The sequence below is a fragment of the Agelaius phoeniceus genome, chromosome 13, assembly GCF_051311805.1.
Source record: "Agelaius phoeniceus isolate bAgePho1 chromosome 13, bAgePho1.hap1, whole genome shotgun sequence".
Taxonomy (NCBI): domain Eukaryota; kingdom Metazoa; phylum Chordata; class Aves; order Passeriformes; family Icteridae; genus Agelaius; species Agelaius phoeniceus.
In genome coordinates this window covers 3,382,819-3,410,529 of record NC_135277.1, presented here as the reverse complement: position 1 = coordinate 3,410,529, position 27,711 = coordinate 3,382,819, and the positions used below count along the sequence as shown (strand labels likewise).

The 27,711-nt window shown below is 43.5% G+C and overlaps 1 protein-coding gene across 1 annotated transcript in view; it reads right to left on the bottom strand.

The window, feature by feature from the left end:
• The window catches only part of ADAMTS17 (ADAM metallopeptidase with thrombospondin type 1 motif 17), a 156,048-nt gene that overhangs the window by 9,729 nt on the left and 118,608 nt on the right, over window positions 1-27,711 (bottom strand). Inside the window, exons 18-21 of the mRNA XM_077185551.1 lie at window positions 27,238-27,397; window positions 25,266-25,401; window positions 13,760-13,964; window positions 9,575-9,727 (exon numbers count right to left, since the gene is read on the bottom strand). Coding sequence (XP_077041666.1) covers window positions 9,575-9,727; window positions 13,760-13,964; window positions 25,266-25,401; window positions 27,238-27,397 — 654 coding nt within the window. The remainder of the gene's footprint in view (window positions 1-9,574; window positions 9,728-13,759; window positions 13,965-25,265; window positions 25,402-27,237; window positions 27,398-27,711) is intronic.

Here is a 27,711-nt window from a genome sequence, read left to right as displayed (position 1 = left end):
AATTGTCAAGGCAGCAGCTGCATTCAACAGCTTAAAGAAGATTTACTCACTGAAAAACTCTAACCTTAGAAGCAAGCTATGATTTTTCAACTGGAATGCTATTTCCACCTTAGGATACTGATATGAAAGCTTGAAATCTAGCAAAGGTGCTGACAGATGTCTAATTGCTTTGAAAGCAAATGCCTCAGGAGAATATTAGGTATTAAAATAGAATGAATTTACAGAAAGTGCTGAGATCTGTCAGGGCCTTCATCAAGTCCTGGTCTACAAAAGATAGCAGAGAAAGAGAGGGGAATGAGAATGACTTAAGCCAGGGCAGGGCTGCTGTTGGGCAGCACAGCAGAGAGTCCAAAGAATCCCTCTGTTGAGGCTTAATGGGGGCAGAAAAGGAACAGATTTACCAGCACAGACACAGGCCCAGGACTGAATGGGATAATGGATCATTGCTGAGGGCTCCTGGGAGGCTGGGATACATTTCAGACCCCAGGACACCTTCAGAAATGTCACTTTTCTAACCTCCAAGGGATGGATGTAAAAATATTTTTTTGTAAGAAACTTTTCCCAGCAGAAGCAGGAGGTCACAGCATCCCTCCAGCCAACCCTGAGCACACTCCACTACAGAGAGGGCTGATCTGTCAGAGGGAGATCCAGCTCTAGATGACTGTCATAAGTCAGCTGCAGGCAAGATGGGGTTTTCTCTTTATTCATCAGTCTGCAGGCATCTGATGTTTAAAGATACTGGTTTGCCCCCAGTTTGCTGGAAGTTGTTGAAGCCAAGGATAACACCATGGCTAAAGCTCCAATATTAGAGATAGAGTTATGCTTTACTGACTTCAGAGTTCAAGCATTCAAGGCGTTAGGGTAGAGTGTTTTTCCCCTCGGGGGTCTTATTTCTTGCCTCTATGAAAGTCAGAAAGAAAGCAAGAGAAGTTCCTATTAAAAACATTCTAACACAGCATCTGAGATGAATGACAAAGGTCCTGTAATTGCTCCCTTCCCGGGACCTTAATAGCACACACATGTGTGCTCTGAGAGCCAGTGCTCCACACACCTTCACATCAGGCTTTTTATAAGGATCACTCCTTTAAACCCCACAGTTCTAGCTGAAAAGCAGCATGCAATATGCTTTCATAAACACCAGGTCAACTTTCACCATGGCATCATGCTAAAGAAAGAAATATCTGTCTTTTCACTGATAAGATCTAATTAGCCCAAAGCAATCTGTAAGCTGTTTTTCAAGCTTCCTTGTTCTTTTCTTTTTTTTTTTTTTCTTCTTTTTGAACCCCAGATCTGTAAAAGAACATATCTGGTCTTGCTTACAACAATCTTTCATTTGGAAACTTTTGTGAAATGACTGATTTGTTTAATTTAGCCAAGAAGAAAAAAATGCATACCCTTCTGACTCAGTATGGGAAGAAACAATAAATTATGGCAGCAAATGCTCGTGGCTGATGTGACAGTATCTTAGCAGGAAAAGAGAAGCAATTTTTGCAAACTGCCTACAGCTGTACTTTCAAACTGTGCGACCCCAAGGAACAAGACCTGACCAGCACATCCAGCATGTCTCACTGCATAATTAAGTTTGGCTTTGCTATTCTGAAAAGCTCCATTGTATACAGAGAGTTCAGAGATTAAAGGCTGAACACATGAATATTCTGGGTAGTGACAGTGCCCCTAAAGTAGTTGTGCAGTGGAGGCCAGGTGGATGCTGATGAGAAAATGCCATTTAATCCAATATTCCAATCAGGCAGAATTTACTTCTCACAAGGTTTCAAACTGGATTTGAAGAACAGGCTCAAGCAGAGCTGAGGTGATTCAGTGCTGCCCACTGGGGCCCATATTCTAGCAGGTCACCTACTGCACTTGTGCGTGGCTGGACCTGTGGCACAAAGTGGAAATACTCCAGAGCTTATTCCACCAGGACAAATGCAAGGACCTGATGGTGAAAAACACCTAATGCAAAAGGCATAACCAAGGTAATTTTAAACAGCCCCAGTAGTAATGGACATCCATGGGATCACAGAACTTGGGTCAGGCTGGATGCTAGAGAATCCCTCCTGTTCCTACAGCACTGTGAGCTGCTTGTGCTGAGCCAGGCTCTCAGGGCTCACATGAGCTCTATCCCCACCCCAGATGTTATCCTGAGAGGACATCCTGGGAACTGAAGCCCCCCTGAATGCATTATTAGCTACCATTAGTTATTCATCAGTTAATGATCAGTGCTCCTCCAATGCAATTTATTAAAGAAAGTAATTAAACTAAGGACTCCTTTAGGATTTTTTAATTTCAGCAAGAGGCTGCTCATCTCTCATTCAGTCCTGCCTGAGCATTTTCTGGACATGGAGCTACCCAGCTCTGACATGTGTGATGTTGGCTAACACTGTTTAATCTCTTTGCACAGTCAGTCACACTGGTACTCACTGCTCCTTAAAGGTGTTCTGGGAGATTGTCACCTTAATGCCTTGGCAGTCATTATAAATCTCAAAAGGTTGTTGAAAGGACTGGGAAATTACAGCAGTCCCTGCTAGCAGTACATACTGTGTGCTGTAGGTATTCAAGGGGGAAATCCTCTTCAGACTGGTACTACAGAATTTAAATGGTGAATTACTACTCCCCTTATTTTCAAAAACATGATCCTAGACACTGTAGAATCTCAGAGAAACTCAGAGAAAATGAATGCCAATACTTGAACAGGCTTGTCTTTCACTCTTTCTCCTTTTTCACTTTAAAAAACAAGAGTAAAAAAAATCACAATGGAATTTCATTTCCAATCCACTGGTCTTGGTGGAAGGCTTTAACTCTCCATCAAAAAAATGCACTTAATGGACCAGGCTTTTAAATAAAATATCAAAAAAGAGAAGTTACTCTTCCAGTTAATAGGATCACTGGAGGCTGTGTTGGAATATGAGACAAAAACACTGTGGCAGAGCGTGCTCCACTTCAAACAAAACACTGATCTTTTTCAGTGCTCAGATCAATCTGATCTTTTTGCAGCACATTCTCCTTTGCTACAGAACCTTAATAATTTGTACCAGGGATGTTCCTAGAAACTCCAGTAGAGATGAGCTGTGCAATTTGTTGTGCAAACAAGGAACAGCTTGAAAGGCACAAACAGTTCTTGGTTCCTGGAGCCTGCAGTGCCCAGGGGAAGGACATGGCCAGCTCTGCAGCCAGCATCTCTTCCCTTTCCATGCCCAGTTCCCAACTAGAGCTGCATCCACTGGGGCTGGCTCTTAGCCCAAGCCTAGGCACAGGCTTGACCTTGTTTTAGTGCCATGATGCAACATTTCCACCCCTGCCCACAGCTAAAGACATTCCACAGATGTGGGGATACACAATCACAGAGCAGAAGGGTGGCATTCATCTTACTGAAGCCCTGTTCAAACCCAAGAGTGTTCCTTGCTGGTAAAACCAATTTTGGGCCATTTGATCTCATGTCCTGTAGGGAGGGGTGCTTTGAGATTTAGCTGTTGGCAAGAAAGGCTCTGGTTTGCACATCAGTGATCGTGTGCCAGAGCCACAAACCACAGGGAACCACAGCTCAGAGCAGTCCATGGGGCAGGACTTAGGTCTAGGACAGATGCTCTGGCTCCTGGCTATGTCCAGGACCATAGGAGCAGGGAATTTGACTACTAAAGCTTGTTGGATCCTCTCCTGTCCCACCTAGCTCCATCACCTTCTGGAGAGCAACTGATGTGCACCAGTGAGGCCTGTGGACAACCTTCCAGTGCTGCTGAAGGACGTGAGCAGCCATAAATCACAAAGTTGTTCAGTGGCAGGGAAGGGTCTGTCAGCTCTGATGCGCCACTACAGTTTTAAGCTACCACCCCTCCTGCAGAGTTTTCTCTAATCCAACAAGAAAAGTTATTTTCTCCAAGGTAGAAGATTAACTTAGTTCTGACCTCTATGAAGAATAACCAAGTTGTCCATAGCTTATCATAAACAGATGTCAGGTCAAGCCATGAATTTGTAATAAGTGTTAGAACAAAGGACAGTTTTGCTTCTATATTTATAACAGCTTTTAATACACCTCTCAAACCACAGCTGCCATTGATTTACTCTTCTTATTATGTAATATGAATTAATCATTAAAAGTGAGGCACATAGAGGATTTTGTTGATGTTCCCAATCATTTGGAGCTTGGAAAATATGCCTTCCTGGCACTGGGAGACTGTATTTTTGAAAAAAAAGCCCCAAAACCCAACATGTTTTTTGGTGTACTGCAAGCCTGGGGGTTTATCTCTCAGAGAATAAGACCTCCTGTAATCCTGCCAAAACAATTAATTTGCAATTACAAATCCTTGTTACCACCCACTGTGATGAATGACTGCTGATCTTCAGTGTGAAGCACCTCAATGTCTGGCACAAAGCCAGTATTTTTCTTACAGGAAATTAGATTCTTTTTTTCTCTCCCTACTGTTAATGTCCTCCTGGGATGAGAACCCATCTCCAGCATTTCACAGGCTCAGCAAGTTCTGTAAAGGAATTGGCAACTCTTGATGCCCAGGGAGGGCAGGTGGCTCTGGGTGATTTTTCAGATGTGCTTTATCACTATTGACACTATTTGGCAACAAGAATGTTGTTTAACATTACACTTTGCCAAGCTGATCCTTACTGGGGCTTTCCATTTCTGGAGTGTTCAATCTCTCTGAATCCAGTAAAAGTTGTGCCAGGTGGTTATACAAGAAGTGAAGTGGTAGAAACAGATTTTTCCTCTACTTTCTCAGCTAGTAGAAGCCCAGCTTGATGTGTCATAGATTTGCTTTCTCCTCAGAGCACAAATCTGTGATGGTTCCTACCCAAGACCCAAAGATTCTGCACAGCCCATGAGGTCAGATCCTGCTCTGCATGGCATTGGCATAAACCTGCATTAACTCAAGTGCCTGAATTAATCTGGGTTTACCCTCAGGTAAGAGAGACTGATATCTGACCCAGTGTGCTGAGTGAGATCCTTGGCCTGCGGCCAGTGGGTTGTAGGGAAGAATGAAAGACAGTTACCCTGGATTTACACTGGGTTATCTGAGATTAATACAGGCCTTAGTATTTACAGAGCACCTACTGTAACTGCAAAGAAAAAAATATGGCAAAGCCAACATGCTACAAGGCCTCTATGTGTCTTTCTTCTTCTAAAAATCTTTTCATTGGGCTAGGTAATATAATAGGTTAATGAGCTAAATTGTAGCCTGAGGGACAGAAGTTTTATATTTAAACTTCCACCCACAGAGCTGAAAATGCCCCTTGTGAAAGTCAGAGCTAATGATGGAGCTTGTGTGTCTGGCTTGTAATTCCACCTTTCTTGATACAACACCAGTGAAATGGAGAATAGTCAAAAAAATGAAACTGGGAGCCTTGAACCATTCTGTGCTATTGGCTCCAAATACAGAACTTCAGTCAGGACAGAATTTGAGGCATGTGAAATAGAGAAACAATTAAGTAAAACTGGAAATAAATAAAAATCCATAAAAATTTTGTGGAGAATTGCTCCTGCTATATAACCTTGCCTCCTCAATTTTACCTTAGAAGAGTCCAAGGGACAACTGGAGGAGAGGAACAAAAAATTATAGCCTTGGACCTTACAGAATTAAAGAATTACTAAGGTTGGGAAAGACCTCCAAGGTCAAGTCCAACCTTTGACCAAACACCACCTTGCCCACTAAACCTTAGCACTGAGTGCCACATCTGCTTGAGTTTTGAGCACTTCCAGGGATGGTGACTCCACCACTTCCCTGGAGAGCCTGTTCCAATGCTTAACCACTCTTTTACTGATGAACATTTTCCTAATATGCAACTTGAACCTCCCTTGTGCTATCTCTGGTTGTCTGGGAGAAGAGCCTGACCCTCCCCTCAACACAACCTGCTTTGAGGTGCTTATGGACAGCAGTAAGTTCTCCCCTGGGCCATCTTTTCCTGCCACATCACTGCTGGAGCAGAAGGGGACAGAGCTGAGGATAGAGGGCAGCCTTGGGTGGCCAAAAAGCAGCCCCTGCTCACCTTCAAGCACAAGATCTGTGTCACCACCACAACTCGCAACCCCTCCAGCTCCCTGCATCATCTGGGACACGTTTCCAGTGACTCCAATGCCAGGTCCATGTCCTGCAGAGCCCCTGTCAGCACAGCCTGGGGCAGGGAATGGTGTGGAGCTGGGCTGTGTGTCCTGCTCAGCTCCCCAGAGAGCCACACACATAAAGACACGCTCTGTTCTTGCAGGAATGTAATCCTCGATGTAAAGTTTGTCAGCAGAAATATAATTCACCATGAAAGAATGGACTACTGTCTTGCTAAAGCATCAAGAGGCACATTTCAGCAGTCTGGGAGTCTGAGGCAAGTGTTGGGAAACTGAGCAACCTGTGTTTGTTCCTCTGACCAGCACAACTACAACAAAAATGTAAAAATGCTTCCAGTGCTAGAACATTTAACAGCTCGGATTTCAAACAAGGAGGAACTATTTCAAAGCAGAACGAGTGTATGAGATGTTTGTTTCTTTAACTGAATGCAAACTGGATGTGGAATTTCCTCTTGGAAGAAACGACTGAATGGGAGATGGCTTGGACTCTTTTGTATATTGCATCATGTACAAAAAAGGATGATATAATGAATTGCAATTCTGAAGAATCCAGGCAAAAATAAAATAAAATACCAATTTCAGGTTAACACCTTCAGTGGGTCTTGCGTTGTGCAAACCATGTTTCTATTAGGTTTGAAGACTCTGGGGTCAGGAGCATTGTATCACTCATGCTGAGTTAAATGCTAAAAATAATACTTATATCCCTTTAAGATAATGGGTTTAAAAGAGAAGTGGCAGCAGTGTAGAGCTGCAAGTTTAGTAGCAGTGGTAACAGAGGTCTAGTAACAGAGCAACTCTGTCTTTAGAGACTCTCTGCCAGTACAGTTTGTATCTCAAGCACTGGGCTAACAAAGGCAAATTCAGAGCCATTTAAAATAACTTTACAAACTTGGCCTTATGTGTTTGCAAAGTGAACTAGATATATCAGTTTCTTGTGTAACACTTGAAACATGCTGCAAATATATTAAGAATATACAAACGTGACAATTAGCTCCAAATGCTTTCCAAAAGCTACAGGACACAGCAAGGACCAGCTGCAAATAAACCTGACAGAAAATGGGATAAAATCCCTCTTCTTTCAGGCATGGATAATGGCTACAGAGCTGTTGCTAAAGTCAGTGGATGAGGTTTGGCTGGTGGGTGCAGGTCTCAGATCAGCATGGCCTCATCTCCAGCCCTCACCTCTTCTACATGAGAGCTGAGGACTTAAAATCACAATTTGTCTGGGTAGGTGTGGAGGTTTTACTTCTGCAGGGAGCTCCTTGGAGAGCTGATCCATCTCCTCAGGCACAGAGTCTGTGTGTTCTACAAATACTGCCACTACTAACACAAAAATAACACTGTCATACCACCCAAAGAGCCTGCTCTATTTACAAGTTGTATCTGAACTGGACTTTTTAAATGAGGTTTTCCCTCTCTCTTACACGACTTCCCAGCATCTTCAAAGAGGATCTTGGTTTGGGAAATTAAGGATCAGTGGCCAAGTCACCAGGCAAGCTGTTTGCACACAAAGCATCAAGGCCCATTATTTTAATCTCTGATAATTACCACTGTTAGTTAAATCGTGCTTCCCTGATGGTTCTCAACAATAAGCAACAAATGCACAACACATTAATTGCACAAAGTTGTTGCTTGTTCTGAGATCAATTTGTATTAACAGAAAAAAGTTTCCATCTTAGTCAGCAAAGCTCTCTCACAGTAACTTTTACAGGGCTGGGAACAAATGTTTTACAGTGGAATTTTGCCCTGGAAGGATGAGTGTTAAAGAGTTCACTATAAGCTAATGGCTACAGACTTTGTGCTTCTCCTTAAAGGAGGAACTGTTTTTAAGCCAGAGTTGCTGATAGCTGTAAAGGCTCCTCTCCTAAGTCCAAGCCCTGTATTAAAGCTTCTGGATCCTCATGATGAAAATCCTTCACTCAGGATTTGTGAAGAATTGAATTCCACTTTAAACATTTCAGCTATCTGGGTTTCTGGAACAATACATTTTCTTCTAAGAATTGTACCTACCCTTTTCTGTAATCTCTACCCCTCTACTCAGAGAATAAGAATCTAATTGTGTGACCTAAGTGTCCGGTCAGAATTAACCAATATGTCTAGAATTTTAAATGCTCATTACAAACCAAATCTAAGTCCAAGAACATCCTGCTGGACTCACACAGGGTGAAATTCCTGGGAAGCAGAGCACTGGCACAAGCTCCCTGCAGACAGAAGCAGGTCACATATGCAGCACACAAGCTTTTGTGCCCTCCTGCACAGGGATGATCCTGATCCTGAGTTAAGAATCACAAACAACAAATGATTTTGCACTGATCCTGCCCTGCTCACATGCAAACATTAAACCCATCAAACAACACTGTTTACTGTGACCCATGTAAGACTGCAGCCCTCCCAGCAGTGAGCCAACATCTTTATCAGATTGGAATTGTTCACACAACACTGAACTTTCAATCCACGTAATCAGTGAATACACAATTATTTCATATTCCTCCCTATCAAGAGAACCCGGGTCCCTTTGCATGCCAAAATGTTTTAGTGTTCCACAAATAAATAAATAATATTATTTCACCTGTTAACACATGGGGACTGTTTGTTTTGGCCAGCTTGCATGGACTCTGAGTGCCAGGTTATGAATAAAATAATGTTCAATACTGTAAACATCTTGTGACATAAATTCCTGGCTCAGCATAAATACAGACACTCTGTATGTGGCAGGTTCTTCCTGCATTCTCCAGCAGTGACACCACTAAATTCATGTATCTATGACAGAGTATATACATAACTGTAATTCCTAAAAAAAAAAGCAATCACAGATAAGCCAATTTGCCCATCCTGGGCCTCTGCTTCATTGGATTTTGCTTGCTGGAGTTTGGGTTTTTGGAAAGCAAAGTGCAACTCCTGCATCCCAGTGGTTTCTGCATATGCCGTACATTCCAGAACAGAAAGTAGGTTTTCTGTTTAAAGAACAGCACAGTTAGAAAGATAAGATAAAACCAAACTGGAATATAATATTACTGGGAATTTGTAGTCCTTTATGCAAACACGGAGTCAGTAATGTAAAGGATGCTTTCTGAACAACACTGGCAGGGGTTGAGTTTCTCACACTGCCAGGCCTCCTTCCCAAGCAAAACCTCATATTACTCTAAGATCAGAATGCAAGTACAGAGCAGACTCTGCTCTGGTTTAATCCACTGCATTCAGGAATTAATTCCACTGATGTCACTGGAGAAACAATGTTCAGACAGGCCTAAGTGAAGGTAAGCTCCAGCCCTGAGGAAGGGACTGAGGTTTTAGCTCTGCCTTTAAACTGAAGCCTTTCTTTCATTTCAGGTGGCTGGAATGAGTCTAGGACTGGACAATGTGTGTAGATCCCAGGCTGCCCTGAAAACCAGTTAAACCATTGCTTCCTAAATATTTAAACTGCAATTTAATGCAGACAGCAGACAGGAGCTCAGCACCCTGAACATCTTTGCTCTCAGAAAGAAAACAGCACAAGGTGTTTGCTGTTACCTTGGACCAGTCTCCCGTTTTCCACTCGTAGCAGCCTGTGTGATCCTCGCACTCCTCCTCGTCTCTTGGCCTGGTGGCTGCATCACATTTCCCTTGGGAGTTTGTGCACGTCACTGTTCTTTTCTGAATTCCCCTGCCACAGTCTGCTGAGCACTGCAAAAAAACAGGGGTTTGGTTTTTTGTTACATGGTGCTTAGAAATGATGGCTTTTATGTTGGTAACACAGCTCAGAGGAAAAGCTGGGGTTATGAACACTGAGGAAAATGATAACCCATAAGGTTTTATTACAATAATCTAAGCCACTCATATATGAGTAATTTGAAAAGCATGATGACTGCTTGTGAAATATTTTACTTATGAAAAATGGCAATTCTGAAAATCAACCTTCTTTGAAAAATGTCAGCTGGCTTTTTGCTAGAATTGGTGCCACTAAATCTTGTGTTGAAGAGCTCCTCATACTGAGGGACACACTGAGATTCACTGCACAGAACTGCCACATCCCTTGATGGATCATGGGATACATCAAGGGTGATAAATGGTGGTGTTAAATGTAATTTTCAATCACAGCAGCATGAGACCACTGTTATAAACACGTTTCTCTAGTACAGTTTGTGCATATCATGGCAAAGTCACAATTCTCACACCTTCTCATGTGAAACACACACATCACGTTCACATTTTGCCTTGCCATCACTATCTTAATTCTGAAAAACTCTAACAAACATTCACTGAGTGAGCACAAATTACCCACAATGTTTTTGTGCCTGGGCTCTATGGGATTAGCTTCCAAAGAACAGGGATATCTGGTCACTCACTTGTTATCTTTGCCAATAGTTGGAAATTCTTGTTTAATGAAGAATTTGTCTTGATTTTCTTGGCTGTACGAGGTGAGAAAAGGACACTGGCATGAACTGAACCCGAATTTCTGTTTTCAATAGCCAGTTTGGTAACAGAGCACCTGCTGTCACAGCCACCTGAGTCCTTGTCACCACCCCTGAGCACAGCCAGTCTGCCTGCTCCTCATTCTCATGCCACTGCAGTGGTTAAGAGTGAGAAATTGTCTTGCAGAGCCACTGGGGACAGGTGGGTGGAGAAATGATCTATGTACCAGCTGAGATAAAAACTAACCTCCCCTGGCATGTCAAGTTCTCCCCTTCGGGGGGCCAGCAGGGAAAAGACAGTTGATTTGACACTGAATAAATAGTGCAGATATGAGATATTCTGTGAGGTCTTTTGAACGTGTTCCAAGAAGCTTCTCCATCCAGGGGGTCTATGCTGGAAACAAGCGTCAGCTTGATATAAATTACATCAAATGGACAAATCTCAGCATGCCTGTCTAACTGTCTTAAAAACACAATCCAGGCAGTTCTGACCTGCTGGCCTTGTTAAGGACATGAATGACAAGCGTTTATGAGCTGGCAAGCAAACAGACATGCCTTTAAATACTTCACAGCACTACAAAGTGACTTCTTGAGAATCTGGGAAACCTTCCACTTAATTTACTGTGTGCTGCTCACGGCGTGACCCCTCACGGATGTAACATCTTTGTAAGGAGCACAATCCATAGATCTGCTAAGACAGGGGGGTGAATTCTTCCCAGCTTTGCAGAATTCCACAAAATGCTTTGCTGGACTGCTCAGAGAGCGAGGCTTGCCAGAGATCCCAGGCTGGAGCTCCCTGAACGGTACCTTAAAGCCATGGATTTGCCCCAGGTTGGGTAGACTTTCCCAAATTATGTATCATTTTCCTCAGGCCCCGGGGTGGACTCCTCAGGGTTGCACTCGTTCATCTCAAACTACAAAGCTCAATATATAAAAATCTTTGGAATGGTCCAATTTGCTCGAAGTAAATCAAGCTGAAGTGGGAGTATTTTTCACAGTAGGAGAAATCTCTAGGTGGGTTTTACAAGCAAGTCTGGGAAAAACACCAACTGTTTGTTCTTCCCACAGCTTTTAAGTCATTCACAGATTAATACTGCATATACTTTCCTAGACAAAACAGCATGAGCAAGAAGGCTTCCAACAGATCTTTGGTGGTCACATATAAATCACCCTCTTTAAGAGGTTTTTTCCTTTCCTCAAGTCATCTGTTTTCATGAAGAATTTCTTAATATATAGATTTTACAGAGAGTCCACAAATTAATAGACAGTTCTGTGTGTTCACTCAATATCATTAAGTCTTATTTTATGAACAAATTACTTTGTCAGATCCCATGAAGCTTTGCAAAGGAGCAACACAACTTTGCAGTTAAGAGACAACTCCTTTATCTGAAGGAAATCCATATTTTTTTCCACTCTATTTCTCTAACAGTAGAAACATTCACCTTCTCCTGACAGTCTCTATTTTAATCATTAAAAATGGGTCGAGCAGTACTTTGTCCAAAACAATCTCAAGTGTTTGGCAATACAAGGGGAACTTAATTTTTTCCACGATGAAGATTGTATTGGAATTTGCTGTGAAAACACACATTTTTGACCAGGGACCAGACATCAGTGCAGTCAACTGTGTTGCATGAGCAAGAAGTTAAAAAAAAATACTAGATCAGAAAATAGATTTATAAAATGATACTATTTCAGTGATATTTATTCCTCAACATCAGATTAAAATGCTAAGGAATAAAGTGATTACCACTGAAGAAAATCCTCAGGTGTGAGAACAGTTCACATTGGCAGAGCATCAAATGTGTCCTGGAGTCAACTGAGCTTCATAACAGCAGAAATGGGCCAGAATAACAAATTTAAAATCACAAGTGCACAGTTACAGACCCAACAAAAGTAAATAAATGTATCAAAGGAAAAGTAAACCAGCTAGTGAAAAAATTATCTAAAAATGCCATGTATTTGTAAAGGAGTTACATGGTCATGGATATGGAAGATTTCCACTGATCTGTAACTTGACTTACTCTATTCCATAAAAGGGAGACAGCAGTACCTGGGATTGTTAACAAAAGACTCAAGGAAAAAATCCACATGTAAACCAGGTAGGAATTGCACCCTAATCTCAGCTATAAACAGGTCAGCTGGTTTAGCTATAAGAAATCAAGAGGGCACCCTCTGAAAGGGGAACACACAAAAGGCATATCAGACAACTTACTAAAACCTTGGTGTGTTTGTGCACATCTTTTGTAACAAAAGAATCTCATGCACCAGTGAAGGATCCAGCACCCCACTGAAAGGGAACACTGCTCTCACTTAACCATCACCTCTCTTGCCAAACTAAGATTTCCTGTCCAGGAGGTGCACAATGAAATCCCATTGTGTTTGTGAGGAGACACTGCTCCTCAGGATCCCTTCTGTCCTGAGCTTCTTTGACTTTTAAGCACATTTCTAACAATAATATCGAGCAAAAGCTCTTTGACAATGGTTTAAACAGGAGCTCCCTGTTCCAAAGAGAGGGGAATAATGAGGAATCCTTCCAACAGGAAGGGCTGTTGCTGGACAGCCAGGCTGGAATGAGGCTGGTAGAGCTGCAACCCTGCACCCAGAGTGAAAGGAGCTCATCACTCAGGTGAGCCCAGAAAATACAAAATCAAAGTGAACATGGGCATCTTGTAAGGACTGCTACTCACAGGGTACACACAAAGTTGCCCTGTACTAGCTGAGTCCTGGTCAGGAACTGCAGGCACACTCCCAGATCACTCTGCTGCTAAACAAAACACAGGATAACTATCTAGAGCTCCCATTATTTACATCAGAAATGCATTCATAACACTTGGGAAAAATTTCTTAACTCTGCAACTACTTTGAGATGCATCTTTTATACAAAATATAACCAGCTTTTTCTTCTTCCTAGAATTATACAAAAGAAGGCTGGATAGGGCCCAAAGATTGTCCATTCTCTGTAACATGCAGATGCCTGATAAGCCTGGTATTTCTTCACACCACATTTAAATGGAGCCAGAAGCCCTGGGTTACTGCACTTCTGGCCTCAGGTCAGTGAAACATTTTCCCTTCTTGGTAAGAGTTTTCAGATGGAAAGATACAGTCACTAGAGCATATCTAAACACTGCCTTACTAACTCATCTGGTCTGGAAACCAAACCTGAGCTCCTCACTGCTCATCTCAACAGATGAGAGTCCTGCCCAGCACTCCGGCACAGTGAGGATGCTGACCATGAGAACCATGGATTAAGGCCAGTGTATGCAGAGCTCTGGGCAGTCTGGCTCCTCTCCAGTGAAGGTCCTACCTTTGACCACTCTGATGCTTCCCAGATGGACAGGCAGTCCCTTCCCTCACAGCTCTGCACCGTGGCTGGTTTGCTGCCCAGGCAGTAGAGGTCCCTGGTGTTGACGTAGGTGCCGTTCTGCAGCTGATAAACACAAGTGACCTCCCGGTGCTGCACTCCCTTCTCACACGTGGCAGAGCAGGGACTCCAGTGGCCAGTCACCCACCTGGAAGGAGCCAGAGGATAAATTTTAGCAAACTGTTAGAATAAAACATTATGCTTCACTTAAAGCCAGTGAGAAGTGGGCAGCTCTTCCTGGGTGTGTGGGTGCTTTGATGGTGCTGTGCTGCTGTCACCCTGAGCTCACTGATCCCCTCTGGGAGCTGAAGTGTGTAAAGCAGCAGTGTCACTATGCAAGGGAATATTCCCTCTTGACTCCATGTCAGGCAAAACCCCAAACTCTGCATCATTCCCTTTAACCCCACTCTCTGCACTGGGGCTGGTTTTTTCTCTCAGATAGAGACAGACTTGTCTGCAGACTGTCCTGCAAGACCATTCCTTGCAAGGGAAAGGAGGAATCCTCCCCACTCTGTCTTCCAGCTCCACTGACTCCAGCAAGTGCTGGAAGAACCACAGTGGGGCTACAAGGCAGTGAATAAAGTGTCTAAGAAGGATCTGAAGGAGGAGGGATGGAGGGAATGAATTTTTTTCTAAAAGAAAAGCAGCATCGATCTTCAGCTTCCTGCAATCAGTCAGTGAGAACATGTTCTCTATAATTACAGGCATTCCTGGATGGAGTGAGGGACTGGAGCAATAACTGTGCAGCCACTGAGCACAAGAAGGCTCTCATGCCTTTCTCACCAGGCAATTGACCTTCTAGCCTGTTATTTAGGACTGTCATCCAGATCTGTATCCTTTCACCATGAATCTTTTACTTGTCACCCAGTCCTGGGCTGTCTATTATGGTAAGGGGCCCAAACAAGACTTCTCAGAAATAGGTCTGCTGAGAAATACTATCTCATTCTGCTGGAGACTCCTGTAACCCAGCTAGAACAATTTATTTACCACATTTATTTTGAAGGTGTTGTGTGTTACTTCTCTGAAATGAATTAAAAAACTATTTCCCATCTTCCCATTCCTGAAGGGGAGAAAATCAGCTCAGCACCATTTGTAGAAACATCTTCACCTGCTGCAACTGTCATGAATTAATTTGTGAATGCCATGACTGGTGTGACAGCACTGATGACTGTGCTGACAGTGCAGGCAGAAGCCATTTGGTTTGAGCAGCACTGGGCAGACTTGGCCACCTGTCTTTTGTGGAACAGGGCCCTGCTCAAATGTTCCTGTGCATTAAAGCAGTTGACTGACACATCTGTGAATTTCTGTTGGCTAAAACAGCTGATGAGACATCAAACCTGTTTCTCCAGACTGCAGTTTTGGTGCATCTCTTTGGCCCAGGGCTTGGTATTTCTCCTATGGAATGGGAAAATGTCAGCTGGGAAATTGAATACTGAAAGCCTGACAAAAATAGCCCTGAAGTGCAGAAATCAGCATTCATGAAAATGAATAGCCAGGCCTCCTTGGTATCAGCTGGGCTCTGCCCTGTTGGAGAACCGTGAGGGAATTACCCACCTGGGGGAAGGACCCTCCTGACAAAGGCCTGGAGGGGCAGGAATGCCTGTGCTTTATGAGCTGAGTGTGAGTCACAAGGCTGGGAAAGGGCTCTGCCCAGGCTCCACTCAGCTAATATTCACTTCAGCACTGTGCTCTCACTGTGATCTACAGCTACTGGCAGAAGAAAAAGGGAAAGGGGCTGCAAGCAAAGGAGAAAGATAAAAATACATTCTTGGCAGAGGCTGTCTGTGAGCTTGCACTTAGGATGGGCAGCACACAGCATGCCAACTATTTCCAAGATGCCTTAAGAAGAAAGGTTATGGCTTTCCTTTTAGGAAGGAAAATTCCTTTCTAATATTTTTTGTTTGTTGCTCTTGTGCAGGGGAGAAATCACCTGGTTTCTACCCTGTGGCTGGTCTGTCAGTACCAGCACAGACATGACAGAGTGTAACTAGAATATTAGCACAGAAAAGACAAGTATTACCATCATCATGAGAAGAATCATTGCATAGGGAATGAGCTGAAACCCAGGCTACCAATACAAAGATGTGTCTGTGGTGAAAACAATCTCCAGCTTCAGCCACCATTCTCTAAATCCACTCCTGATCCCAACCCTGTGGTTACAAATCAGGTGGGGCAATGCTGTAAGGGATCTCTGAAACCTCACAGCCCACTCTGCCCTGCCTGTGACAGACAAAATACTTAGAAATTAAAGGGTCTTTTCAAGTGGTGGTTTTACTTTCTCATCCAGGAGACAAGTGACATTAAATGTCTAAATATTAAATTGCAACTATATTTCAGCAATGTTCACAACCAACATGGAAAGACAAAGGATTTATGGATAAAGTGATTAAAGATGAAAATTCCTGTCAGTTTCAAATTTTTGGAAGGAATTTGCAGCAAGATATTAGCAGAATTACTATCTGCAAGTAATATACACACAGGGGAGAAAAATGGGATGTGCAAGTAGTATCACATTATGGTAACTATTAAATTGCAGCACAGGTAGATTTTTGTCTCTACGCTGTCATTACACCTTCTGAACACACCTGAGTTTGTTTAACAACAAGACCTACTGAGAGGGTGATTTTCTTTAAAAAAGGGAGGCATTTTTCTTATGACAATGTCAAAAATACCTCCAGTGTTCTAACTGCAAACCCCAGGCTGGCTCTGTATTATTAACTAAGCCAATTAACTGCTGTACACTAAGCCCTGTGTATATCATATACAGAATTTGGCTTCCAGTTACACTTTAAGCCTATAAACTGATCTTAGGGATTGCTTGACACCAGAGTTCCTTTCAGCTTGGTCTTTCCCTCCCAGGTTATAACCCATCTTCTGTGGGAGCAGGGGAGTGCTCCAGCTGGGGTCCCAGGAGAGCCTCTCCCTTTGCCAACAAGCACTGATTACGTGACAAACACACTCATCTTTCTCACAGCCACAGGGATGCCTTCATCCCTGGTATTATTATTTTTTGTAATCTTACCTCGACAGAAGATTCCAGAGCTAAGTGATCCCTGCTGGTGGTTAGATTCAGGAAGAAAGTGATGAGCTTTTAAGCAGAGATTTTACCCCAGTCAGTGGCTGTCTTTCCAGCTGAAATATGCCCAGAAGGGTGTGATTTTCAAAAGCTTCAAAAAGCTGGGATGGGCAGGACATGCAATCTGAGAGGGCTGCTCTAAATCTTTGTCTTCTGAGTCTTCCTCAACCTCTGACCTCTCAGTATCTCTTCTGAGGAATTGGGAGTTCTTCTTCTAATCTGCTTTGGCAACACTCATCTGGAAGGCCCCTGGAGCAAACTTGAAATATCTTTTGGAGATTCAGTTCATCATTTGATCTTTCTATGGTCTGGATTAGTTTTTAACCTTGAATTATCTACTCTACCTGCCTGCCTAAGACTCCCACATTTTCTAGGAAAAAAAAAATGCCTGCAGCACATTGTACCTAAACCCAGGGGAGATGAATGTCTGCAAATGAGGGCTTGGAACTAAAGATTTGGGAAAAAAAAAAGTTAGGAAGAAAAAATGGATGAAGGCTGAAGGATGGGGGTGAGGGAGTGCAATCAAAAGACATGAGGTCACTTTGCAGAGATTTGCAGCCTCTTATAATATAAAGCCATTGCATCTTCTGGGGTAAGTATTGTGACCCATTAAATTTCCACTGGTTGTTTCTGCCCTGAGCCCTGCAGAAGAACAGTGTGTTCTCTTCCTTAACTACACATCCATGCCATGTTCACACATCCCCTCACTACCTACAGGGTACTTCTGTTGCCTTCCCAATGCTACAGTGACCTTTATTTCCCTGCTTTCACAGTAAGAGCTTGATATGACCAAAGACATGTTTGCAATAACACATTTTTTTCTTATTAAACCTGTTTTTTTAGAGTTGGCTCTTACCTTTGACCAGTTTAGAGCCTGTGCTACTGCTGAGTAAAGCATCAGAAGAAACTTCCTATAAAATATGTCTGAAAAAGCCATGTGACAGAAATATATCTAAAGCCATGCAATGTGAGGGTTCTATTTCTAGCAGATTTTCCTGAAAACCTTTTGGTTTAATGCACAGGTGAGGATGAGTCCATGCCCAGTTAGCACTGGTTGTCTTTAGCACCAGTTTTGATGCAAAATCATGTCAAAGTCACTCTTAGTTTTCTGAGGCACCTGGAGGAAACTGTGGCTCTACTGATTTAGGCAAAAGTCAGACCAACTTTCAGCAGGGCCAGGATTTTACATTGGATAATTTTAGCAAGAAGAATTGGAAAAGATTTCTGAGAATCAGTCATGTGGAACTGACAGATATACTTTGCTTACAGCTGTCAAACCAAGCTCATGCTTGACTGTGTAGAAGAAAAGTCTCTTTACAAATGGAATTGTGTTTTTCCTGAAACACACACACACCCTGCTATTGGACTGTCCTCTCCTCACACACTCCTGAGGCCCTCCACCACCTCTCTGCTGCACTAGGCTCAAAACAATCAGGTGAATCTTGTCTTTTTGGGAACAGGTTGTGCCACACCCAGTCACTAGAAGGCTTTTTTTTTTTTGAGAAAAGTACAAGGAATCTAGTAGAATAATACAGCTGCTGATGTTGAAAGTAGGACTCCAAGACTAACATTCCTGTCTGATTGCCTTTATAAACAGTGCTCAGTAATTTTCCAGTACAGTAGTCATTCTGCTAACAGACTTGCCAACTTTCACTCACACAGGTTTCTTTTTTTCTTTAGTGATTATCATTTTGACAGCTTTTTTTTTTTTCTTTTTCAATTTCCCACCAATAGGATCAGCCATGGAAGAATGTTTTATAATTTACATACACCTTGGGAAGTTCTTTATTCAGATGGAAGCCAATGTTCCCTGTCCTCCTCCCCCAGATGAGCAGATCTCAGTTTTGGAGGACTCAGTGTGGGGTCAGTGTGAGGAGGGGTCCTGCTGGCTGCCACCAAGGGACAGAATTTCAGCACTCTCAGAGCTCCTCTGCAGTGAGTTTTCCCAACCCACCTCCATGGCAGGTATAGCTTTAATGGGGCAACTGGTTTCCAGCTCCATTCCCTGTCTTTCCAGGAAGGCAGTGCCTTCTCAGCTCCCAGCACACGATGCAAACTGTGAAGATCGTTATAGCAGGCAGCAGGAGGAGTGGATTTCACAATTAAATATTTTGCTAGATTATCCTGCTAATCCTTTTCTGTGGGTTAGAACAGCACTTAGAAGAGCTTCAAAACAAAGCAGCACAGATCATGTAACATTTTAAAGCAAGGCAATGGTCAACCACAAGGTTGGTGAGTCAAACATTGCACTGGGAAAGAAGTGATGGAAGCCAGCCTGGGTGTTTACACCAAAGCTAAGGGACCTGTCTCATGACTCTATGTGGAAAATAATGCCAAATTAACTCCTGCTCCAGCAAATCATCTTGGATTGTTTGATGTAAGTGCATTTAGCAGTAGCCAAAGAGCACTTTTCATTCTACACTGTCTGCTCCCCAGCCTTGTCTGCCAAAATTGCTCCACTGAGTTGAGTTGCTGGATTTGCTGGAAGATACAAGCAAATTGTCTTTCAGTGGCTAATTAGCCACTGACTGGCACTTGATGACCTGCCTACAACCTGGAGCACTGGAGGTTTTGTCTCCTTTTGGTGGATGGGGATCACCATCAACTGAGCTGGGCCCCAGATGTGCCCACAGCAAGACATCAGCAACCCCTCACAAAGGTGCCCGGGAGTGTCTCAGGTTTTCTGGTGTGCAGAATTTTGGCTTTTGCTGCTGCAAGGCCCACGGGAGCCCTGCTGCAGGCAGTGCCCCGAGGAGCTGCCACCAGAGTGCAGCATTCCCTGCTCCAGCCCCTCCAGCACAGTCCTGGCAAATTCATTAAGCTCAGGCTGACTCTGGAGATCCCAACTCCAGCTTTGGGAAGTACTTCAAAATGAGCTCTTACGTGGTGCCTCCTTGGATCAGAGGGTGCTAACATTACTACTGATGCCAGATTTCCAGGCTAAAATGAAACCCTCCCCACGGCTGCTCCTTCTTTTCTTTTTTTTTTTCATGTAACCAAATCCAATGCACATCAAAGATGTTTCTCAGAACAAGGCACAGACAAGGGTTTGAACCTGCTGGCATTGAACCTTATGGATGATAAACTACATTAATGAAAGGACTGACCCGTTTGGAGCCATCAAATGTCCAGCTCAGCCCCTTCAGTTAACAAACACCCACATCCCTCCAGTTTAGTGCCATTTTTGTACAGCCCTGTGAAGAATTTGCTGACGTTCTCAAAGAGTTTTCCATCATATTGTTCCCTCCAAATTCTAGTATTTGCAAGACAACCACCTCACAAAATAAATCTGAAATTGTTTTGCTCCCCATCCACCTGTGATGAGAACACACAGAAATAGGGTGCAAAGAGCCCAGAGTCAGGGAGACAGACTGATTTCTGTATTATTCTGATTTCTGTATTCCTGGGCTGTTAAACAGAGCACTGTCACAGGGATATGGTGAAATCTGAGGGCAGAGTGGACTCTCAGTCAGCACATGGATACACACCCTAAGCCTAAATCAGACCAGGAGTCAAAGCAATGGGCACTATCAACCATCACACACTGAGGCACCATTCTTTTGGCACTCCCAGCCTTTGGACATGTTTTTGAGGTGCTGAGCCAACTGGGGCCTTGACTGATTCTTAGAACTGGCTTCATTTTCCCCCAGTGGGCACTGATGTGGTGTGTGAACCCTTGGGGAGCCTGGTGCTGGATTCCAGCCCATGATGGAAAAATGGAAGGGGAGAGAAGGAAGAAAGAAAGAAGGAAGTGACCCATGTAACCACAGAGCTGACCTCAGCAGCGTGCCAGCTTTTAGAGCTGATTTGGAGGACAACAATAATCAGGGACACAGTGGTAAAAGGATGCAAGATAGGCTTCCTCCAGGCAAAACTCATTGGCTGCATTTCTCTGACTAAAATAACTGGCTTTTCAGACAAAGGAAATGTAGTAGATTTAATCTGTTTGGTGAAGAACTCCTTTTGCTACATGGGAAATGCCTACTGGTGACATACTGGGAAACACAGATATTATTGTGTAATTCATAGAGAGGTGAGAGCTGGCCTCCTATCTACCTTTAGTGCTGCAAAGGAGTACCAGGTATGAAAGGAATTTAGATCAGTTACTAGTGGGCTTCCTGAAAGGTCTGTCTTGCATTTGATCTAATTTACTATGCTCATTAATGACCTTGGCACAAAAAAGAAGAAAACTGCTGGAAAATTAAAGAAAATGCTGACAATACAAAGCCTAGAAGCAGTGTCAATGCCTCAGAGGATGAGGATGTCAAACAGGAAGAACAGAATAACCTTCAGTACTGCAATAACAAAACTAGGATGGAAATAAACAGCACACAGTGCAAGGCTGAGGGCTCAGGGACCAATAACAAGCATTTCTGTGTTAAAGTAGGGTTCATGCAATGAAATAAATGAGGAGGAAAACATCTCGAATGACCGTAAGCCACAAATATGATGCAGCCATGAAAAAAGCAATAAGAAGTTAAAGTAATGGATTTAGCCCAGAAAAATGATTGAAGGAGGAGATACAATGGTTTGTTGTGTCCTGTGGCAAATAGCCCAAGGCTGAAAGGAAGGGAGGGAAAATACTCTGTAAGAAAAGGAACAGAGCTGATGCACAAAAAAAAAAAGGCTGAAAAATGACAGTGAGTAACTTAGGCTGGAAATAAAAGGTTCTGACCCACATGAACAGCAAGGTCAAAGGAGAGCCTACCAGTGAGGGAAGGAGCCTGTGGAAAATGCTCAGCTTATAGAAAGCAGTCTAAGATGTGCTGCTGGTAGTAGCAGAAAACTAACCCTGGAGCTCAGGAGATATTTTCAAGTCCTAAACAGTGAAAATAAGTGCTCAGGGTCTCCTGTGGTTTTCTGTAGATGCAGCCAGGGATTTCTGGCATTTATGCTGCTGTTCAGCATCCATGTAAGAACACCAAATATTCAGCAGGCCCCTGAAAGAACTTAACCTCTCCTAAAATCTCTTACAGCAAAGAGAAGAAAAATTACCATCGTTTGCACACAGTCCATTACAAGTCCAACAGTTGGGGAATTTCATGTGGTTTTGGTGCTTGTCCTGCCTTGGAGGGAAAAGTTTCATAGCCACAGCCCCAGCCATGCATGCAGAAGTGTGTGGCCAGTGGCCGAGCTGTGTTTTCAGTGAAAACAGCTGATGGGATCTGTGATTTGTGAGTCTGGTGCCAGCCCCAGGGCTGGCCCTGCCGCTGTATTTGGGTTGGTGCTGGGCGTGCTGGAAGCGACCCATCCACACCGCATGCAGGAATCCAGATTCCATCTGGTTACAGCAGGGTTTTGTAAAAAATACCTAAAGAGCTAGGCAAAGGATTAGAATAAAGAGGTGCTAATAGGGTGCAGTTGGGACAGGAAAGGAAGCTGTAAAGAATTTAATGGAAAAAGAGGGTCAAGGAACATAAAAAATAAAATAAGAAGAAAAAGAGGCATTTTTTTAAAAGGTGAAAGAGTAACAATAATAAAGAATGAAAGATTCTTTTATTTTTGCCAGTTTCAACAAAACTCTTAAGAAAATTCTCTTTTCTGACGTTTAATTTTAAAACATGTCAGTGTATCCAATCAAGTTTTAAATCCTGCTTTGTTTTCCTCAGATGCTGGGTTGCAGTTGGAGAATTCCAATCTTCTCCTTGGCCTCATGAAAGTATTGTCCCCTGCCCTACATTATTTGGCTCTCCTGAGAGGTGGCTGAAGTTCAAAGGGATATATAATTTACAGAGCACTTTGGGATCATGCTGGAAGAAAGACACTGTTATTAATAACATACCCTTTTTTCCTCCTGATCACTTTATAAATGTGGCTAACTGTTTATTTTATTTTTATTACAATCTCAACAGCAACAGCCTCTTCCTCCACTTAAACAATATGATCTCACCCCATCCCAAAGAGTTTGCAATCTAGCTTACACATGGATTGAGAGAGGAAACAAAGGGACAGCGTGGGACAGTGAATTAAAGTCACACAGCCCATCCAAAAGTGAAACAGAGACTGAGTGTCCTCTGACCCAGTCCTGTGCCGGCCAAAAGACCCCCTCTAGAGATAAATACTCTGAAAGGTGATTCTCCTAAATTTTGAGTGAAAGTGCAAATGCAATTCAGAATGCACAAAACAGAGCTGGTTTACTAGAGAAAGGAGAGCATTGTTCCTTCTTCTGAACTCAGGTGAAGGGCTTAGGTCTGAGTGGAAATGGGAAAGGACCTTATTGTAACAAGATGCTACAATAATTTTACTTGAAACCCTAAAACAAATTCAGGGCTCATAAAAAAAGCATTGACATGGTGAAAGAGAATGGTTTCTTTAAGATGTTCTTGGTCAGAGAATATGCTAAGCATGCTTTTCTAATGTCTGGGTGGGCAAACGCAAGTGGAAATTTAAATTCTACAGAGGCACAGAGAATGTGCTTCTGAAAATGTTTCCAGTTAAAAGCATGTTAAGTGTGAAAGTGTACTCTACACGGAGGGAGTGAGGGAGTGTGGTCTATCAGATCATCAGCAAGGATTCTGTGGCCTTTCCAGGTTCTAAGCACATTGACAGTGTCTGCTGTCATTGCTCTGAAAAAAATAGGCCAGTAAGAGTGTCCCTGTGCCAGAGCTGACTGCAGCTGGGCAGAGCTGTGCTAAGCTGTGCCCATAAACTGCCTGCTGGCTCCACACAGGAGAAGAGAGACCCTGGAATAACATTTAGGGCTGGACCCAATTCCCCAGAGGAACACAGGCTGGATACAGGAGCAGAGTAATCCTTTCTGAGGAGGTTTTGTGTGATTGAACCTCACCCACTGTCACTGCCCTGACAGGCAGCAGTGCTGGGCAGCAAAGAGACCTCCCCAGGGGCTCAGGGTCATGGGGGCCCCTCAGAGCACACTGTGCGGCTCAGGGCTGTGACATGGCCAGAACTTCCCATCCTTGCTCTCAGCTGGTAGAGGCAGAAGCTGCCCACAACTTCAAGAACTTTTAAAGTTGCTTTTCTTCATCTCTATCACCTGGAACCCCTCCTATACCTGCCTGGGCTCACTCCAGTCTACTCCTGACAGCTTTCCAAAAGGTCTGGGAGAAACACTTCATGCCAGGGCAGCAACACAAGCAGATGCTTTTTGTTTCTTTCTGAGAGAGTGACATGACAGAAATCCCAGCCTCACTGGACTTCCTTCTTCAAGGAAACAGTTGTTTCCTTGAAGCCATTGGGATTTTGGCTCTCCTTACACACCAGAATATCTCATTATACCTTTCAGTACTGCAAGCTGTACAGCCAATATTGTCCAGCAGCAATAACAGGCAGTGCAGACAGAAACTGAAACCTGAACCAGCCTTATTGATGGATGACCTGACACTGCATTTCCCTGCTCCAGGGCACTTTAATCAGAGTGCAGGTCTAATTAGAAGGAAGTGTGCTGTTTGCTGTTCCCCCCATTGTTTCTGCCAGCAGGATTAGCTTTGTAGGTGCATTTCTCTGGCTTGTCTGATTACCCAAGATGCAGCAGCCAGCAGGCTGGTTTGAAGGGGCTTTTTTAGGTACTGTTCAGCCTTATCTGAAATTGATTTTCTCACAGAATATTCTGAGTTGGAAGGAACCCACAAGGATCATTGAGCCCACTTCTGAAGTGAATGGCCCATACATGCATCAAACCCCTGATCCTGGTGTTATTCTAACTACCATCAAAATTGGAGTTTCCATACTATTCTACAACGCTAAACATCACTGCAGAACAAGAGTGAACTTCTTCTGTCAGCAAACAAACTGAACAAATTAATTTACCTTCCTGTCTTTTGTCATTTTGGCCAGAAATGTCTTTTTTAATATAACACAGATCAAAATAATTTCAGCTGAAAGTGCTTGCCAAATTAAAAAAAATATTTTTATTATTTTTAGAGATCTCTAATAACTAGTGAGGAGAAAAGCACCCTTACTGAGGAAAACATCTAAAATGTGTTTCATCATAATTTAATTTATTGACCTCAGGGTTTTTGTAGTGTTGTTTGACAGTTAATTAGACCCCATTCTGTGCTGATTCAAAAAAAGAAAGGTTAGAGATGCAGTCACTCTACTCTTGTCTAACTTTATACTGTAAGTTCTGTCTCTCACGAGGCAACCAAGGGGAAAAGAAAACCATCCCCAAACAATGTATGAAGGCAGCCTGCATGGAATCTGGCCTTACTGACCACAAATTAAACGGGCTTTGTCTGAGGTAATGAAAATCTGACCTGCTCAACAAAAGGAAATGAATATTACAGCTGCTTACTGTGGCTAACAACGTGTCCCAATACTTTGAGACATTTTCACTGTGTTCAGCAGATGGAGGCTTTGGAAAGGGGCAGTTTCTGAAGGCAAAGGATATTGGTTTTAGTGTTTTTAACTCCTTACCGTGACTGGCAGGGGTGTGTGTTACATTTCCTGACCTGGGGCTCGGGGCGGGTCACTCGCTGGCAGTCACTGTCATTCACCAGTGTCATGGTCTTGTTAATGATCCGAGTGCAGGACACGATGGTTCTCCTCTCACCTGGAAGCCAAATCAAAAAGAACTCAGAACAAAACCACCTCCACTCATCAAAACTCCAAAACTCAAAAGCTTGGAGCTCCCTGCTCCCTCTACCAGATGTACTCCACCACCTCTGCAAGAAATCTCACTCTCCACTTTGTTAGACCTTTGTACTGGCATGTTTTGGGTCGGTTTTTTTCCAGAAAAGCTACAAATCTTTCCCCACTAATCATGCAATTGACTGTTTCACATGAGCAGCAACTTGGGCTTTCTCCTTCTAGTGTTTAAGGTGGAAAGAAGCTTTAAAACAATTTGTTTTCATTTCTGGTTCCTCCTCCACAGGTAGCTGTGCCCTGTCATCACCTCGGGCAGATGTGCTGAAGTCACACAACCTCCCACCGCCTGCTAAGGTGACTGATAATGACAGGACAGCTGCCTCCTGCTGCTCCCCGGGCAGGAAATCAGGATGAAAAGGACTGACCGAGGTTCAGGAGTCATAAACTGAGCTTGTTCATCTTTCACAAAGAGAAAATAAAGCCACCAAAACAAATTATTTCTCATCTCCAGCTCCTCCAGATATACTGCTTTAAAATCCTTGTGGCAGGAGCATCTCAGGAGGAGTCAGCATTTCTCACATAAACTGAGCACCAGGAGTTTCCTTCATCCAGTGTGGCCCTCAGGGTTCAGCCTTCCACTGAGTGGCATCAGGAAAGCTGTGCCACAGGGAGCATGACAGTGACCAGATGAGACAAGGAAAGTGCTACTCCTGCTCTGTGTGACTTTGCCTCACTGCTAATTTTGGTTTCTCAGGTTTGTTTTCTAACCCTGAGGCTGCGTCAGATTGAGTTTATTCACCATCTGCAGCTGAAAATAAAAAAAACCTCACGTTCTGCTAATAAAAAATATCAAAACAACTGTATGGAAAGGAAAAAGGCCTTCCCAGCTTGGATAAGTAGCAAAAGCATTGAACAACTAAAATAAAAGACCAATTATCAAGCTAGTACTGGTGGGAGCCATGCTGGAAGACACTGATTTGATTCAAATTTATAACAGGCTTACAACAAAAATCAGAAGAGTCACAAGTAATTTTTTTTCCCCTCATGTGAGGGTTTAATGGCTTAAAAAGTATTATTTTAATGCACTAGTAAAAGTGTCTATTCCAAAGTTAGTCCTATTTACAGAAAAAAATGAGTAATTTCAGTGCACTGAGGGCAGTGAGCCTGTAAATGTGAAGATGAGCTCTTTCCTCCTGTCATGTCACATCATAAATAACTGAGTCTGCTGGTGCAGACAGACTCAACGATCTGTTTTCCTCAGGGAACAACCTCCTTCTTCCAGCACTGCAAATGCAATGGACAGTGTCTGACAAAGCAGACTCTGCTTCCACAGCACCAGCTCCCCCAGGGCTGCAGCAGATCTGCCTGGGCACATCCAGGGATGCTCTGGGAAGGGAGCTTTGCCACGTGCTCCCGGATGGGAGCATCTGATGCAGATCTCCAGGAGCTGTCCCAGCAGCACTGCCCTGCTCCATCCCTGGGGAGGTAAGGGCCTTTCCCTGAGCGTGCCTGGACACCTGTGAGATCCTGCTCCAGGAATGTGGAGGGGGCTGGAGGTTGGGGCTGCACACAGAATCCAGGTGCAGCTCCAGCCTGCAGTGACAGAGCAGTGTCCCTGCCAAAAGGCTGGCTGGAAATTAACTGTGGGGACAGGGATCAGAGCAGGGAGAGCTGGTGAGAATGAGCTTTCACTGAATTCATTATAGCAAAGTCCATTTTCATGGCCAATTTCCACCTCTCCTGTGGCTGGAGGCTGCAAACACCACTCAAGGATTCCCACCAAGCTTCCTGGTGTCCCTACCTCCTCCACACTGCACACTGCATCCTTCCCATCCACTGTGTGTCCAGATGTACAAGGAGTCCTGTTGCTTTTCTGGCTCACTTCTGTTTTCAGCAGTATAGTTTACAGGGATGGTGTATTCATAATGAATTCCATAATTCTGGTCGTGGAATAACAGCACCTGGTTCAGCAGGAAAAGAGAGGCTGTTGCAACACACTGTGCTGGGAGAGCCAACAGGCTGAGATAGCACTGCTGGAAATGCTGGCTCAGGAAAAAAAATCCCTAAAATATAAACACCTTGTGAAAGGCAACCAAATCTTTATCTAAAAAACTTAGATTGCAACAGTACTGGTAAAACAGGGCAACTGCAGGAGCAAGAACTGCTTATGATTTGTGAATATTTAAAGCAGCACAGGGATGTCTAAACCTGGAATTCAAGGCATGACTTCCAGCCTTGTATGTGATCAGAGGGACAATAGCTATTCAAAGAAAAA